The sequence below is a fragment of the Pseudorasbora parva genome, chromosome 15 (genome assembly GCF_024679245.1).
Source record: "Pseudorasbora parva isolate DD20220531a chromosome 15, ASM2467924v1, whole genome shotgun sequence".
NCBI classification, from domain to species: domain Eukaryota; kingdom Metazoa; phylum Chordata; class Actinopteri; order Cypriniformes; family Gobionidae; genus Pseudorasbora; species Pseudorasbora parva.
In genome coordinates this window covers 1452169-1470729 of record NC_090186.1, presented here as the reverse complement: position 1 = coordinate 1470729, position 18561 = coordinate 1452169, and the positions used below count along the sequence as shown (strand labels likewise).

General features: G+C 43.4%; 1 protein-coding gene across 2 annotated transcripts; it reads right to left on the bottom strand.

The window, feature by feature from the left end:
• Window positions 1–323: 323 nt before the first annotated feature.
• LOC137041762 (uncharacterized) lies at window positions 324–11722 on the bottom strand. Of its 2 annotated transcripts, XM_067418429.1 has the most exons (6): window positions 11295–11722; window positions 10884–11207; window positions 9213–9341; window positions 1327–1419; window positions 1058–1101; window positions 324–955 (listed from the first exon to the last, which is right to left on the bottom strand). In XM_067418429.1, the coding sequence occupies exons 2-6, from the start codon at window positions 11068–11070 to the stop codon at window positions 593–595; spliced, it is 816 nt and encodes a 271-aa protein (XP_067274530.1). In that variant the 5' UTR covers window positions 11071–11207; window positions 11295–11722; the 3' UTR covers window positions 324–592. The 2 variants fall into 2 exon arrangements, with proteins under 2 accessions (XP_067274530.1, XP_067274531.1); XM_067418430.1 differs by lacking the exon at window positions 9213–9341.
• Window positions 11723–18561: the final 6839 nt, after the last annotated feature.

Here is an 18561-nt window from a genome sequence, read left to right as displayed (position 1 = left end):
GTCCACAGACGTTTGCAGACTGATATAAAAAGAAGAGGGGATGACACACAGGGGGAAACATGGCCATGTCCCAAAAATTTTTAGATGTGTTGATGCCACGAAATTTAAAATCAACATATTTTCCCCTTAAAATTATAAATTTTCTCAGTTTAAACATTTGATATGTATTGTATGTTGTATCCTAAATAAAATATTGAAATTTGAAACTTCAACATCATTGCATTTTGTTTTTATTTACAATTTGTATAGCGTCCCAACTTTTTGGGATTCGGGGTGTAATATGAGTCTATAGGTGGTGCACAACACACACACACACACACACATACAAACTCTAATTATTACACACACAGGACACGCAGCGCACACACACACACACAGACACAGGAATGCGCAGAAACACATGCCAAATATTACTAATAAAAGCATTCCTCTCTGGAGAAGCAGTTTAGTCTGTCCTCATGTAAACAGTGAATCTGCTCATGGTGTGAGCACAACTGGCTTTTAAAGGGAAAGGGAGATGAGACTGATTGTTTTATTGCAGAAGCCCAAAGGAGCATCACTGAAGAAGACGAAAACAAACTCATTTATATTCTCAAGCAGAGAGATGATTGACAGCAGCGTATTCACTGTAATCCTGATTATTCCTGACACTGACACTGTCAGGACAGTCCGATTTCTTGTGGAAATTCACCACTGCATAATTCAGATCCTCAGCAGAAGTGATGAAGCACTGAGAGTCTCCAGCGGCTTTCTGAACCGTAGCGTAAACGCGGGCAGAGGAATCAGAGGGGTTTGAGGGTAATTGGGCAGTGGCGTATAGGAAGGCAGAGGAATCAGAGGGGTTTGTGGGTAATTGGGCAGTGGCGTATAGGACATCAGAGGAATCAGAGGGGTTTGTGGGTAATGGTTTGTGAGAGTCTTTAATCTCCTCATAATCACAACCAGTGGGAGAAACCTGAGGAGAGACAGAGGGATTATTTACAGCTCTGAAGATCATCATTAGACATTAATATCATTATGAATAAAAATCAATATTTTATACAGTGACTGGACTCACCACTTCATGTTTGCCTGGTCCAGTCTGAGACGACGAATCAGCGCCTGTCAAAAACAAGCATCCTAAATGAATGACATTACTGTACGTCTCAGTTCAACACTGATGTCTAAATGTTTCCACACATCATCAAGTGTCTGTATTTTGCTCATGTCTCGTTGCAGCCTATAGGTGGCGTCAGAAAGTAGGAAAGAGATCAAGAAATCTCTCTGTTTTAAACTCAGTATAAATGGAGAGTTTCTGCATCTGAAGGAGTTCAGAATGAGTTTTACCTGGAGACTGACGCTTCTTACAGAGAAACAGTAACGAGAGTCCAGCGATGATCAGAACCAGAAGAAGAACCAGAGAGACGATCAGAGGAGAGCCTGAAAACAGGAGAAATAATCAGAGTCTGATCACGGTGAGCTAAACATCAGAATATCAGATCAGGGTCTGTAATTATCAAGCCTTTGAGAATTACTCACAAGAACACTGCTAAGAATTGACTTAAGAGTAAAAAAATGATTGGCTCAAAGCTGCATATAATGAAAAATTAGTTATCAAGAATCTCAGTCATACTGTGAAGTGTAGGACTAAATCTTAAGTGTCAGTCTTAGAGAGGATTCACGACACTTTGCTGTGCCACAAATGGGATTTTGGATGACAACAGAGGCATCAACCAAACACTGAATAGATTTCCTTACTTAAGAATATTCTCAAATAAATTTAGATTAAATGGTGAAATTACTAAGAGGAGTTTACATTCAACACACATTTGACATTAAATAATTTTAAAGAGAAAACATTATGATATACACGTTGGAGATGAAAGATAAACAGGTTTTAATTACAAATTTTAAACTGGTGTGTTATTAACTGACCTGCATATACAGGTGCGGGTCATATAATTAGAATATCAAAAAGTTGATTTATTTCACTAATTCCATTCAAGAAGTGAAACTTATATATTATATTCAATCATTACACACAGACTGATAAATTTAAAATCTTTATTTATTTTAATTTTGATGATTATAACTGACAACTAAGGAAAATCCCATATTCAGTATCTCAGAAAATTAGAATATTACTTAAGACCAATACAAAGAAAGGATGTTTAGAAATATTGGTCAACTGAAAAGTATGAACATGAAAAGTAAGAGCCTGTACAGCATCCAATGCTTAGTTGTGTCTCCTTTAGCCTGAATTACAGCAGCGATGTGGCGTGGCATGGAGTCGATGGTCTCGTGGCTCGGCTCAGGTGTTATGAGCCCAGGTTGCTCTGATAGTCGCCTTCAGCTCTTCTGCATTGTTGGGTCTGGGATATCGCATCTTCCTCTTCACAATACCCCATAGATTTTCTATGGGGTAAGGTTAGGGTCAGGCGAGTTTGCTGGCCAATTAAGAACAGGGATACCATGGTCCTTAAACCAGGTACTGGTTGTTTTGGCACTGTGTGCAGGAGCCAAGTCCTGTTGGAAAATGAAATCTGAATCTCCATAAAGTTGTTCACACTGAAAAAAATTTGGAGTGACATTTACTTAAAAAAAGCTAGGCAACTTTTTCCACACAGAAAGTGCTTGTAATATTTACTCGGGCTATTCTAAGTAATATTTACTTACTAGAACCACTTATTTTTTATGTAAAATACACAAGTAAATTGCACTGGCAATACTCATCTATAGATTGTAACTTTCACTCAGATTACCATTGCATCCAATTACAAAACCCAAGTGAATATTGCTGATATTTCTTAGTTTTGCATGATGCTCCCAGAATGCATTGTGGCATGAAGCATGTCACCATTGATGAGATTCTTAGGCTGAATCTTGATATCTGTGTGTGAGAAAAGCTTGCAGGAGTTCAAAGTGCTTAGTGTACAGTCTGTTATAAAATGTATTCAACTTTTCTGGTTAAAACTGTGCTGGATCTTTTCTAGAATAAAACAAGGTTAATAGTATATTGCTCATATTCACGTATAAGATTGGTGAATTAAGCCACTACACAATGATCAAATTCTGATCATCAAGCGGCCAAAAGCATCTGATCATGTTTTCTCTGCTTTTCTTGCCATAGCAAACTCAGTCACAGCAGTGAGAGAAACACTAACATTAAAAAGTCGCCAAACTGCCCAACTAAAGAAAACACTCATCGCCATAATGGTGACATAAAACAACTCTATTCATTCTCAATAAGAACTTATGTAGCGTTGGCTACCGTTATTGTGATTAAAACTCACGTTCAGTGAAAAGTCAAAACTTATTGAGAATAAGTCAGCCACATAAAAGCAACATCCCAAAATGACCATCTCTGCCACCACTGAACATGTTGGATCTTTGCGAAAAATCTGTGCGCATTTTCAAATGCACTTTGCTTTTCAGAGTAAAATTTACTTACTATTTTAGGTGAATGTGCTGTGACTATAAAACATTAAATATTATTTGTAAATATATGATAAAATTTACTCTTTTTTCTCAGTTAAGTTATTACATGAATAGACTGTGTACATTTTACTTAAGATATATAGTTCCAACTTAAACTTAATTTTACAATGTAATAATTACATGAATTAATGTAATAGATTTTACCATACCACAAAGTCATTTTTTTCAGTGCAGCAGCAGGAAGCATGAAGTGCTCTAAAACATCCTGGTATACGGCTGCGTTGAACATCAGCAGATGCCATGGCACCCTAAAACCATCACTGACTGTGGAAACTTTACACTGGACCTCAAGCAAATTGGATTGTGTGCATCTTCTCTGTTCCTGCAGACTCTGGGATCCTGATTTCCAAAGGAAATGCTAAATTTACTTTCACAGAGAAACATAACTTTTGACCACTCAGTAGCAGTCCAGTCCTTTTTGCATTTAGCCAAGGCAAGACGCTGACGCTGTCTGTTGTTTAAGAGTGGTTTGACTCAAGGAATGTGAAGCTCAAACCCATGTCTTGCATACGTCTGTGCGCAGTGGTTCTTGAAGCACTGACTCCAGCTGCAGTCCACTCTTTGTGAATCTCCCTCACATTTATGAATGTTTTGTTTCACAATCCTCTCCAGGATGCAGTTATCCCTATTGCTTGTACACTTTTTCCTACCACATATTTTCCTTCCCTTCGCCACTCTATAATGTGCTTGGACATAGAGCTCTGTGAACAGCCATTATCTTTTGCAATGACCTTTTGTGTCTTGCCCTCCTTGTGCAAGGTGTCAATTACCAACTGTCCCCATGATTGTGTCAGATTTTTTTTTTTTAATAAGAGGCAACGATGCCTGCTCTGTCCAAACGATACTGGTTGATGAACTGCTCATCGCCAAACATTTCAAATAAATGTTTCCTCTCCTGAAAGACTTGTGCACGTCTCTGTCTCTTCAGTGCCATTTTAAGCCCCTCCTGGCAACTCCAACCCCCCTGAGAGACCTCTCAAGCTGTCTTAAATATCTGGGAGAGTAAGAGTGATTCTAACTCTGGTATTTATACTGAACTGGTATTTATACTTAAGTTTGAAAGTAGGAGTACATTTTATGAATTCTCAGCACTTACTACTAAAATGGCACTTTAAGAAGCTTGATAAATACGGTCCCAGATCATGGGCATAGCTGTACGTTTGGAAGAGGATTGACCACACCACGACACTAGATTTTCAGGGTTAGCCCAATGGCAATCAAAAACAGCCCAAAAAGAAGCCCAATGATTATTAATGACATATCCCAAATATCAAAACTCAAAATATGGCATTTCCCATAGTTAAAACACACATTTGACAGTCAGTTTTATGTCCCTCCTTCACATCTAGCACAGGTTTATCATTGGTAGAATGTAAAATATTTCAAAACAAGCTTTTCAGTCAAACACAATTTATGCAATATGTCAAACTTTTAACCTGTGGGGGTTTAACCGGTTTCACATTGAATATTATTGCAAACTTCTTGATCTTGTCTCACGCATGCATATCAGTTGTGTTTGTATATGACTGAATGAACTGCTAATTTGTCGTAAACTGACTTTTTGAACCATATATAACAGCAAGTGTGTAAAAAAAGAAGAATATTCTTCACTTAAACCAACAAGTTCCCTATACGGGTACTCGAGCTGCGTCGAAACGCTGTGAGAACGCCTCTGCGTGATCGCGTCATGAAGTGCGTGTCGAATCAGTCCAGTCAGAAGACGGAACGTCATAGGCGGGTGACGTCATAGACCGGAAACTATAAAGCACCCGCGAACACAAACAGAAACTAGCTTCTGTGCCTTCAGCAAGCGATCTGTGTGAATCTGTCTGTCCATTTGGTGTTTTTGTCTGTCTATATTGAGAGAATTTTCCACCTTTGTTAAATATATCATAGAAATATATATTAACATAAAGAGAAAAGAAAAATGGCGAGTGAACAACAATTCACTAGGTGTGTTCATCCCTGCCCTTGTTACATCAAGGGTGGGGATACACATTCTATGTGCGTTGCTTGTTTGGGAGCGCAGCATGCTCAGGCAGCTCTCGAGGGAGCTGCTTGTGAGCATTGTGAGCGTCTTCCACAAAAACCTCCTGCCGGGCACTCTTCGAGGAGGGTGCCTCGGCTCGTGTTCCCCGCGGCTCGGGTCCCGCTGTTGCCGAGGCAGAGCGGCGGCTTCAGTCGGATGTACCTTACAGAGGGGTTTGAGACGGGCCCAGCCTTATCTCATCCCTCACCTGTAAGATCCAGTGCCTCATCTCGGGGTTTGGAAGCCCGCCCTGCAGTTTCTTCCTCCCGGGCGGGGCACCGGTGCTCCAACTATCCAGCTCTGAGGAGGTGGACGTTGAGAGCATCGCGACTGAAGAATCGCCACTTCAGTCACCTGCTGGTGAGGAGCTCGTTGAGGTGCTCACGAGAGCGGTGGCCAGATTAAACATCGATTGGCCAGTAGAGAGATCTAAGACTCATCATAAGAAAAGTAAATTAGATGAGCGCTTTCTACCGTCTCGTGCAGCAGAGCCTCAACGTCGGGGCTTGCCATTCTTCCCTGATCTGCACACCGAGGTGTCTAGGTCGTGGAGGAAACCGGCATCATATAGAGTTTTCAGTCCTCAAACATCTACGTACAGTAATATATTAGGGCTGAAACAGTATGGTTATGGGGCGATGCCGAAGGTAGAAGAGACGCTTGCAAGCCATCTCTCGCCTTCAGCGGCATCGTCCCTGAAAGCCCCGACATTACCCACCAAGCCGTTAAAAACAACTTCGGCATTGGTGGGTAAAGCGTACTCGTGGGTAAAGCGTACTCGGCGGCAGGTCAGGCCGCGCCGTGTCTGCACACGATGGCAATTACACAGGCATACCAGGCCGACCTGCTGAGGGATCTGGACGGTAGAGATGAGGTGGGGGTTGAAGTAATTAACAAGCTAAGGCAGTCAGCCGATCTCGCTCTCCCTGCCACTAAGGAGACAGCCAGATGTGTGGGCCGTTTTATGGCAGCCCTGGTGGCCACGGAGAGGCACCTTTGGCTCAACCCCACCGAAATCAAGGAGAGGGAGAAAAGCTTTCTGCTTGATGCGCCAGTGTCTCCTGCTGGGCTGTTCGGTGACGCAGTACAAACTGTCACTGAGAGGTTTCAGGAGTCGAAAAAGCAAGCGGCCGCGCTCAAGCAGTTTCTCCCTTTCCGTGTCCAGGTCCCAGGGGCTGCTGCAAAGAAGCCCAGAGGCCTCGTCGAAGAAGTCCTGACGCCAGACGGATCAGGACGCTGAGGATGTTCCCCTCCATAGGAAGACGGTGCTTACCTCAGCATACGGTACCCGTCTTCCTGCGGTGCCCTCAGGGGGCTACGCTGCCAACCCCGCCGCAATGCAAATCAGGGTAGTTTAATCAGGCTACCCCTGTACGCTTTTCCCCCGATTGCTCTGCTTCCGGGAGTTCTGGAGAGGATGCGCCGGGACGGAGTCCGTTTGCTATCAGTGGCTCCGTACTAGCCGACCAGAGTGTGGTTCTCGGACCTAATATCCCTCCTGGAAGGCTCTCCGATGGAGATTCCGACCAGGAGAGACCTTCTCTCTCAAGCGGGTGAGGTGTTCCTTCATCCCCGCCCGGAGTTATGGAAACTATGGGCCTGGCCCCTGAGGGGGCCCAGCTCTTAGAGGCGGGTCTCTCGACTGAGGTGGTTGAGACCATCCTTCACTCCAGAGCTCTGTCCACGAGGAAATTATATGCACTAAAGTGGAGATTATTCTCAGTATGGAAATCGCCAGTTGGACCCAGTTAACTGCCCGGCTGGTACAGTGCTGGAGTTCCTGCAGGAAAGGTTCTCGGCAGGGTTGACCCCCTCCACAATAAAGGTGTACATCGCGGCCTTAGCTGCTTTCCACACTCCTTTGGGTGGAGTCTCTTTGGGAAGACACCCGTTAATGACTAGTTTCCTTCGTGGTACTTTGAGGTTGAGGCCGGTAGTTCACTCGAGGGTCCCGACCTGGGACTTGGCCACTGTTCTCCAGGGCTTATCTTTGGCCCCTTTTGAGCCTATAGAAGAAGTGTCGGACAAGTTCCTGACTCTTAAAACTATCTTTTTGCTGGCTATTTCATCTCTCACGAGAATTGGAGACATTCAGTGCCTCTCGGTAGGGCCCTCATGTTTAGAGTTTGCACCTGGGATGGGTCTGTAATTATCAAGCCTTTGAGAAAAACTCCAGACCGGGTTACATCCCTAAGGTCCTGACTGGCTCTAGGGGTCCTATCACTCTTCAGGCCTTCTGTCCTCCTCCCTTTGTGACATCAGACCAAGAAAAACTTCATCTGCTCTGCCCAGTTAGGGCACTAGATGCATACGTCCATAGAGCTGCCCTGTGGAGAAAGACTGACCAGTTGTTTGTCTGTTTCGGAGCCCCGAAGTGGGGTGCTCCAGTATCTAACAAGAGAATGAGCAAGTGGGTGGTCGAGGCCATCTCGCTTGCTTATGAGGCGTCCGGACAGCCGTCTCCCCTGGCTGTCCGGGCTCATTCTACCAGGGGTATGGCTGCTTCTAAAGCACTGTTGTCGGGGGCTTCCCTCCAAGATGTTTGTAATGTAGCAGGCTGGTCCTCGCCGCTTACCTTCATTAGATTCTACGAATTTGATGTAGCATCTACAGTTGGGGCGCAGGTGTTGTCGTAGTCGTGTGTGCTGAGGTTTCACACATACGAGCACTTTTTCCTATGTGGGTATAAGTGTTCTCACAGCGTTTCGACGCAGCTCGAGTTCCCTGATAAGGGAACGTCTCGGTTACGTATGTAACCTTAGTTCCCTGAAGAGGGAACGAGACGCTGCGTCACCCTGCCATACTCCCGGCATGCCTGTGATCACTTACTTCAGGCTTTTCTGAAACTAGTTTCTTTCTGTGTTCGCGGGTGCTTTATAGTTTCTGGTCTATGATGTCACCCGCCTATGATGTTCCGTCTTCCGATTGGACTGATTCGACACGCGCTTTATGACGCAATCACGCAGAGGCGTTCTCACAGCGTTTCGACGCAGCGTCTCGTTCCCCTTCAGGGAACTAAGGTTACATTCGTAACCGAGACGTTTTTCACTGTGGAATGCCCTAGTCTCTGTTTAAATAGTCCTCGTGTTTTCCTTTCCAGTTTGTCATGTATTGTTCCCTGTACCTCTGTTTGTTATTCCATGCTTAGTCCAGGTTTATGTTCTAATTCAAGATCAAGTCTATTCTTTATTGTGTATTTGTTCACGTTTTGTTTAAATAATAAACTGAACTTGGTTTCATGTGTGGGTGTATAACACTCCTGGCAGAGGCAGATCCCATCCAACCATGGGCCACAAACCAGGTCTTCACGGCCCATGCCCTCCACTGCCTCCTGTCCCAGGTTTATGTTCATGTTTCTATTCAAGATCAAGTCTATTTTATAGTTTTTCACTTGAGTTCATAAACTTGTCTCAGTGAAATCTTTACAATTTATATATTTATTTTACTTTTTTATATTTATTTATGTATTTGTTTATTATCTCTGGAGTTTTATCATTCCATAACGAACCACCAAAATGAAGATTAAACTATTTATTTGTACACATTGAATATTAAAGATGTATTAAAAGTAATATTATTATTTATTTTAGAGTTTAAAATATAATTTATTTTTATGATTAGTAATATATTTCAGCTGCTAGGGGCCTCAGGTCTCCTCACAAGCTCCACCCACTGATCACATGTGTGTATTTCAGCTCAAGATCACCTGATGTGTTCAGAGACGCCGGAGATGGAGAAGTTCTGGAATCGCCTGAGAACGATGAAGTAGAAGAAGCTGAAGATGATGATGATAATGATGATAATGATGATGATGGTGGTGTTGATGATGATGGCTCTGAGAATTTTGAATATAAAATGAAAACATACTTTTTTTTCACACCCAGAACATGACAACATTTTCTAATTACAACTTCAAGTTTCGACTTTCACACACATTCACTACCCAGAACTCAAGTGGCTGATACACAGAAACTGTTTGTTTGAGTTTCTGTAAATAACGCCTGTGGTTTCACACTGAATAATACAGTACAGCAACTCCATGGTGTGCGATCAAGAAGGCATGTCTTCAACAAAAGGACCCATGTCACACCTCCCTAGATCTCTCTTCATCTCACTGTACTGATGCTTTTTTACAGATCCACCAAAGCTCAGCACCTGCAAACTTCGACTCGCTCCTACGAGTCCACATCCCCACCAGAAGACTTCGCTCAGCAAAGAGACGACGGCTTGTGGCACCACAACAGAGAGCCATGAAATCCCTCTCCAGAACATTTCCCTTCACTGTTTCTTGCTCCATCCAGAATGCAGAATCATTAACAACATTCAAAAGACAGCTGAAAACTCATCTTTAACATGAGCACTTAACCTCATCTTAAAAACAAAACAAAATGTACAAAATTTAGTATTTCAGGCACTTTTTGTGATTTTTTGCCTCTTCATGACGGATCACTTTCTGTATTCCTCAGTTGAAAGCGTCTTCTAAAGAGTGTCACCAAACAAACACCCTTAAACTGTAGTTAACTATATTACAAGTGTGGTAAAAGGATTCACATCAGTGCTAAAAACTGCACCCAGGTGAGCACACAGTTAAGACTGTAATACTGTGTCCAGAGTAAACACTGCAGGGATAGCCTGACAAGCCGGACCCACATCAAGATGTTTGGTCTGGAAACTCACCATTGGCAGCTCAATCCGAGGGGCGGATAAACGGCTGTCTGTCAAACTCCCTCTGCACGCGATAGGATAGCGCTACACCATCCAGAGCAACGAAGGTGAAGCAGAGCTCGTTGAAAGATTGAACTTTCGCCGTATCCGGTCAGCTAAACTCAGAACACATCTTTCCTTTTTAAGAATGACTTCAGTGCCGTTCTTTGTTCTTTTCTCAGAGAAAAGCTTAACTCAAGTCTTCCAGAGTCGCGGTCAAAGATGATTTGAAAGACCGCCGTTCACCAGTTTCTGTGTTTACTAGAAGCACGCAAACGCAACTCGGCCGTCATTATGTTAAGCCCCGCCCACCGACTCTATACACGATGTGATTGGCCTGACCAGAGTTTGGTTTTTACAGCTCAGAACTGTATTGAGAGTTGCTAGACGACACTCGCGTCAGATTAGATTTGCTGCCGCTAGGGTGCGTCTACATATCTAGGCTACTGCAGGGATACAAGAAGAACTCAAAACTGCATCCAGATCTCAGTCCTGCATTCACACACTGCTGTAGAATGACAATCACAGACAGAACATCTAAATTAAAAATAACCCTGTGGTTAAACCTGCTTATAGAATCAGCTTCAAGCATGATGATCAATAACATACAGTGATCTGCTGGAGAGATGTTACACTACCTTATGATTAATATCAGTGAGAAAACCATCCGTACCTGTAAGGTTGATCAGGACTCGTGTGATGAAGCTCTTGTGTCCTCCATCAGACTGAACTCCACACCAGTATTCTGAATGTTGTTCAGTCACATGACTGATGCTTCCCGTCAGGAGTCGTTCTTCTCTGTCATCATACAGCTGGATCTTTCCCTCACTCCTCCATCTTCTGCTCTCATTCACAGACATCTCTTCAGCACAGAGATCAGCTCCAGATCTCCAGCAGAGAAACTTCACATCACTGCTGTGGGATTGTGGGTATTTGCAGCTGATGTTCACAGATCCTCCTGCAGCCGCTGATAGACTGATGCTCTTCACACAATCATCTGTTTCAGACCCAAATAAAGCGCAGTAATGTTAGAATGAGCAGATATATTCATGGATTCACCACATAATGACTGAGAGCGGCTCACCCTTCTTAATGTTCAGCTTAAACTTAGAGAAGAAACTGTAGTCTTCAGAAGCTTTGACAGTAATCTTATATTCTCCAGAGTCGTCCTCATTCAGCTCTCTGATAAACACACGTAAGAGTCCTGCAGATCTGTCCTCATGAACGGAGAATCGTCTGTCATGTTTCCATTCTGAGCCTCTGTTAGTGTTTATTACAGGAAAACACTGATCTGCTCCAGATTTACAGATCTCTATCGGAGGAGTCTCGTCTTGTGTCTCACATTTGAAGTTTATGAGGACGTTTCCTCCTGAATATCCGCTCACGGTCCTGATTGGTTGATCTGTTCAACACAAACACTGATCATTTGTCATTTTGTTCTCAATATAAACACATTTATCTGTCACTTTGCTACAACATTTATGAGCTCAAGTCCAGATGATGAGTGTAAATCTTCCATCAGGAGATAAAAAGGTTATTGATGGCGTGAGTTATGAGTTAGACGTGTGAACGGCAGTAATTCCAGTCAGTGTTGAGTATCGTGATGTTGAGGAGTCTCAGTTACTCACCGGTTATAACCTCCAGATTCACTTCAGTGGAGGGATCCAGTCCTGAAGGTATATCAACTCCACAATAGTACGTCCCAGAATCCTCTTCACTCAGATCTCTGATGGTCACTCTGAAGACGGCTGAACTTGTGTCGTCAAACAGAGAGAATCTATCCTTCTTAACCCGTTTATTTTTCTCTTTAGTCGTGATTTGTTCTGTGCAGTATGGCCACCGTCCTTTACAAAAATACTTTTCATTCTCTGTATGTTTTTTATCATATTTGCATGAGATTTTGACTCCGCCTCCTGAATATCCAGTCACAGTCATGGAGCTCACGACACCTACAACAAACCAGCATCTTAACACAACACTAATACACACTGAAGGGAGATTCATTTCAAAGGTAATTTCACCATATTAGTTATGGATAAAGACTTGTGTTCATTATTTAATCTCTGTTCTGGTTCTTCTGAGTTCAGATTCTCACCAGGAATCATCAGCAGAGTGAAAGTCCAGATGATCTTCATTCTTCTCTCTCATTAAATGATCTTCTCTGTTGTCTGTAGATTCAGTTCTTCTGAAGCTCTCGATGTGTGTTCAGATGAGCTTTGAGTGTTTCTTTCCTGTTACATGAAGTGCTGAATGTGACGGAGATGCCCACTTCCTCTGTGAGAGAGAGAGAGAGAGAGAGAGAGAGAGAGAGAGAGAGAGAGAATTTTGTGAATTTTAAATCTCTTTAATTTTCTACACAAAGATTTTTACACATACATTTTTGTTTTTGTTTTTTTTGTGTTTAAAAACAAGTGTTTTTTAAAAAAAATATAAACCATAACCAAAAAGTTCTGTGATATTTAGATCAAAACATCTCCAAAGCACAACATATTGTCAACAACAGAACACAACACATCTTTGTAACACCAGATGAAAATGAATTCCTCAACATTATTTGTGGACATAAAAAAATTAAAATCAATCTGGCTTTCAACATTCTGATAAACAACATGCTTGCATCGCAATCAAGAGACCCATCTACCTTATTTCTCCTACTAATATATATGGCCATTTTTGCTTGGCCCAAAACAGAATTAAAAAGCTGGCATCCCTGTCTGTATTTCTGACTGTATCTATAACCAAAAATGAACATCTCTTTAGCAAACACAACATCAAACATTAAAAACATTTGTTCTAACAGTGCAAACTTTTTTAGTCAATGGTAATTTATATAGAGCTCTCCAGGGAGTATCCACTCAACCATTCAGTTTATCTTTGTTTAAAATCTTAACAAAAGACATATACATGGATTTACTTGACATTGTGGCCATGTTGTTTGTAAGAGTTCCGTTTAACTCTAGCAAAGGTCCAGTACAGTCTTTAAAATCAGGAGTAAGAATTAATGAAGGGAAGATATCACCACTGTTGGGTTGACAATATCCATTGCAATAGTCATTACACAAGGAGAGTTCAGTCGATACAAATTCACTTTTCCAGTTAGCCAGCAAGCGGCTCACAGTCCTGACAGAACAGACTCCTATGTGAGAGGCCAGTTTTTCAGCGTTAGACAAGTTTGGCCCTGTTAAATCCAAGACATGTTTCAAAGTAACGGTTTCTGCTGAGATAAAACGCTGTGCCAGAAAAGACCCACTGAAGTTTTCAACGTTCAATCGTGTCCCGTACAGCACTGGTTCTTTCAACAACCAAAACAATGAATCGATACTTGTCCTTAATTTCTGAAACTTTCTGAGAGAGAGAGAGAGAGAGAGAGAGAGAGAGAGAGAGAGAGAGAGAGAGAGAGAGATCTACTTTTAACATGACATGATAATTTGACTTTATGAGGCGAAGGTCTGATGGGTTTGGAAGGACATGAGGAATGAATTTGGCTTCCGGTGGAGCTGCACTGCGGGCCACAAACACACACACACACACACACACACACACACACACACACACACACACACACACACACACACACACACACACACACACACACACACACACACACACCTGATGCTGTTTGTTTGTGTAACAACATTTGTATAAGGTACGGAAGGAGGCAGGAACCGGCGAACATTTAAAAGACTTTAATCAAATAAATAAACAAAGTAACGCGGGCAGCCCCTCACGGACGACTGCCACACACACATCATAAAACATAAACAAAACACACCGTAAAGTCCAGGCCTGGGGTGTATTCCAGAAAGCAAGGTTAACTTACCGTCACATATACCCTGAACCCAAACTGTTCTCTCTAGAAAATAAGCAATATTTAAGTGTATGGACAGCTGTCGATGCACTTCTGCACTTTTTGTACCTCTAAGTGATGGGTAAGCAAGTTCGGTCCGAGAGAGCTCATGGCTCCCAGCATGCATTGCAGGATTAAGTATGTCTCCATTGTTGAGATTCATACGCTGATTCTTGATATCTGTGTGCGTCTAAACTATTTTTCGCCTAGAATGTATTAAAAATAAAAGTTCAAAATGTCTGATCAATGGCAAGAAAGTATTATTGGTTAACATTATTTATTAACATTTTTAGTCAGTGTTTAAAATCAAACATTTCTTCATGATAATTTTTGTTTATGGCTTCTTTTGGTTTGAACAGATTATGTGTTTAGTTAACACTAAAAAAAAAAAAAACTCTCATAAAAAGCCAAGAGTCAAACAGCACTACTAAAGGAAACACTGATCCCCATAATGGTGACCAAACATTTCAATAAAACATCAACATCTAAACCTCTGTTCATTCTCAATAAGAGCTCCTAGATGTCTTTCAGGGTTGGAGCCAAACTCTGCAGAACAGCGACTCTCTAGGCCCAAACTTGCTCTAAGTAGAGGAAACCAATGGTATAACTGGACCAATATAAGGACCAATTGTGTACCTTTAAAGGTAAGGTTATGTGTTGTACCTCCACTGCACCTGTTTCTTTAGTGGAAGGCAGTGATCCGTCATCCATAGTTTTTTACGGTCTATGTTTTCAATGCGGAGCGTGGCATAGCTGTGACTCCATATTGCTTCAAGCACATCATTCTGCACATGGGTCATATTATTATACTTTTTTGCAATAAAATATTATTAGCAGCCAATATTGTTCAGTCCTATCTAACATCTGTTGCTGTCTGATTAAAAAATGTACATTTAAAATAAATCTTTTTGTTTTATAGGATATATAATGTTGTATTTTATATAATGCTTCAACATCCTAAAACATCTCCATAACCTCTAACAACCATAACTTGTTCTCACCTGCAGGTTAAAGATGTCAGGCGTCACTTCTCCAGCGGTGTCCTTGAACCAGCTCAATCTGAGAGCACTGGGCAGGTTATAATATAAATATCTAAACCACAACTAATAACGATATTTCCAGGAGAACAAATAATCACTCTGAGACTTAATTGAAACGTTTGTGCGAATAACCACAGAATGGTTTTCCAGTTTTACTTAAAAAGTTTCAGAAAAATACAAAGACAATAATTCAAAAAGGCAAAAATAACAAAACGACGTGTAAGTCTTCAGCCGAAGCGCGACCCTGAAGAACAATGTAAGCTTTTTATACTTGGACATATTCTGGGGCGCGGCCTTCAGAAGTTATGACTCATCATCATAAAGTCATTCCTCATAAGGTAAGATACTCGCCTTGGACTCAAGCAATCTTCATATTCATCCAAGGCTAACACAACTTTTGCAGCAAGCACACACACATTTATTTTGTCTTTGCATCAGACACGTGAAGTCTTAAAGCCCCGTCAAAACCACACAACTCTTATTATAGCTGACAAGAACTTCCCCTTCTCAAAGATTTCACGGTTAGAAATCAGCAAACAGTCAAACATGTTTAGCTCATTAACACTTCTAAACAAGAAAACAAGAAACAACACTCACATCTAAAATAAAAACTTTCAAACTTCGAATTATTCTATGTTTCAAGAAATTCAAACTTCTCTTGCAAATTGAATATTTCACAATTAGAGCATTCACATTGACTTTCCAATAGAAACCTCCTAACGTCATTGTTTAACTTTTTATTCAATTTCTCCATTTGTCTGATGACTCTACTTTATAAAATTATTGTGCACTCATGACTTTCTAGGTTTTGCTGCTGAAATCCACTAACCCAGAAGTGTCCAACCTTTTTTAAACATTTGATGTTGGGGCAGTTATATATTAATGTCATATATACACATTAATGACATAGGCTAATCAATGTCCACAGCAGTGTATTTTTTATTTAATTTTAATTTTAATAAAAATGGCAACATTATGCCAGGATGACTGTGCCGTATTGCTGTCTGTAGATTCCTTCAAGCACAACTCTTATTCTCCCGGATGAGAAGTTTTCCGCGAAAAAAACATTTTTTTTTTTTGTTTTGTTTTTTCGCGAAACGGTTCTTCGGACAGTTCGTTTCAATGAACCGGTTAAAAAATTGGATCACCGGTTCTTTTACGTAGTTACGTAATGACGTCATAATTTCTATCATCCCGGCGGACGAAAATACATTCAAACACATTCATATAAAGTATTTTTAATCAAAACTTAGTATAGTAATAATTAATATTGTCATCATCATTGTGGCAGAGGGTGCGTGGTTCAGCGAGGTCTGCAGTGGGAGAGAGAGGCGGGAGAAGAGCGGTAAGTGAGTGGGTTGGACGCAAACTACCAACACCTGTTTCTCGTTCCAGTAAGTGGCGCGGGGAGAGTATAAAACACCTGGAGGGATGGAAGAAAGCGAGAGAGAGACGGACTGCTGACGTGCCCCCAGAGCTCCTGGATGCCAGTTACCCAGAAGTGTTTACGACGAAGCATTGAGTTTGAGAGTTGCACCGTGGTGCATATGTTATATACCTTTCAGTTAAAGAGAATAAATACGTCAGCAGTCCAACCGACCCCTGTGTCCTCTTCCTTCCCATCTAAGAACTATTACACTGGTGCCGAAACCCGGGAGGAAGTAGGACCACCACTGCCGCCATGCAAACACCACCGTCCTCGACGCCATTTGCAGACATCATCACCTCCCTCGCGGTCCTGCACCGCGAACAACACCAAGCCCTGATGGACCTCAGGACGGACCAGGAGCACCGGTTCCAGGCCATCGTGCAGGCCCAGCAGGTGGACTGCGAGAGGTTCCGGAGCTGGATCGGTACGGAGGTTTGCGCCAAGGCCACCGGGCAGTCCGCCGCGCCCATGAACTTACCTCTGCATAGGATGGGACCCCCAAGACGACCCGGAAGTGTTCCTGGAGCTTTTCCAGAAGTCTGCGGAGGCCTGCGGGTGGCCCCGCGAGCAGTGGCCGGTGCGCCTTATCCCGTTGCTCTCCGGCGAAGCCCAGATGGCCCCACACCAGCTTCCGGTCGCAAACCTCCTCGTCTTCGATGATCTGAAGTGGGCCATTATTCAGCGGGTCGGCCGGTCACCCAAACAACACCCCCAACACTTCCGGTCTCTGGACTGGGGCGCCACGGGCCGACCCTTCGCGTTGGCCCAACAGCTCCGGGACTCCTGCCACAAATGGCTTCTGGCTGAGGGAAGTGATGTGGATAAAGTGATCGATCTTGTGGTACTGGAACAGTTCATCGCTCGGCTGCCCAAGAGGACGGCCGAATGGGTCCAGTGCCACTACCCACGTAGCTGAACTCGGCCATCGATCTGGCGGAGGACCACATGGTGGCGTGCCCAGGGGTCGGCGAAACATCAACCTCTAACTCTCTCTCTCTTCCCTCCCCTTCTCTCTCTCACTCTGTCCCTCTTCCTAGATCTCGGCCACCAGGACCTCCCCGGAGCCGAGGCCAAGGGACCTCGAGGGCTCTGCCTAGGGGGGCAGGGCCCATGGCAGGCGGGGGAGACAGTGCTTCCGTCTCTCCGCTCTCTCCGCGCCAAGTCTCCAGCTCACTCCCTGCCACTGGAGCGGCGGGTAGGTCTGGGCTGGCCTGTTGGCGTTGCGGGGACCCGGACCATTTTGTCGACAGGTGCCCGGGGATGGAAGTGGGGACGATGATCCAGATCCCGGACGTCCCCCTGGTCACCCCGGTCAGGCGGGCGAGTACCAAATACCTGTGAGTATCGAGGGGGGTACTTATCCGGCCTTGGTGGATTCAGGATGTAACCAGACCTCAATCCATCAAAGCCTGATTCAACCTGGGGCATTGGATACAAGCCGCGTGGTTAAGGTGCGGTGTGTGCACGGGGATGTGGTGGAGTATCCGGTTGTCCCAATCACCATTCAGTTTCGGGGAAAAAAACATAGCGTTGAGGTGGCGGTTAATCCTCACCTCCGGCATCCAATAATTTTGGGGATGAATTGGCCCGCATTTACAGTTTTATTGGGGTCGTTATGTGTGGATGCCTCTTGGGGAGATAGGGCATGGAAGGAGTTGGCACGAGTGCAGCTGGGGGAGACTGAGCCAGGACCTCGGGCTTCTGCCTCAGAGGAACCGACCGTGATCTAGAGACTAATTCTCTCGGACCGGGATGACTTTCCTCTGGAGCAGTCCCAGGATGAGACATTAAAACATGCGTTTCAACAGGTCCGTACCATCGATGGCCAGTCTCTCCGACCTGCCCTCCCGCTCTCCTATCCATATTTTGCCATTCTAAAAGAGCGGTTGTATCGAGTGACCCAAGACGCTCCAGCGTAGACCAGCGTCTATCACCCACAAACAGACGGCCTGGTCGAACGGTTTAATCGCACCCTTAAATCCATGATCCGGAAGTTCATACAGGAAGATGCCAAAAATTGGGATAGGTGGCTAGA

Excerpts from the sequence above, each read along its gene's own strand:
- LOC137041762 (XM_067418429.1), bottom strand. The coding sequence starts at position 11,070 with ATGTCTGTGAATGAGAGCAGAAGATGGAGGAGTGAGGGAAAGATCCAG. Across the intron at positions 9,342-10,883 it reads AGTCCTGATCAACCTTACAG|AGCCATCATCATCAACACCA; the intron begins GTACGGATGGTT and ends CAAAATTCTCAG. Across the intron at positions 956-1,057 it reads GACCAGGCAAACATGAAGTG|GTTTCTCCCACTGGTTGTGA; the intron begins GTGAGTCCAGTC and ends GTCTCTCCTCAG.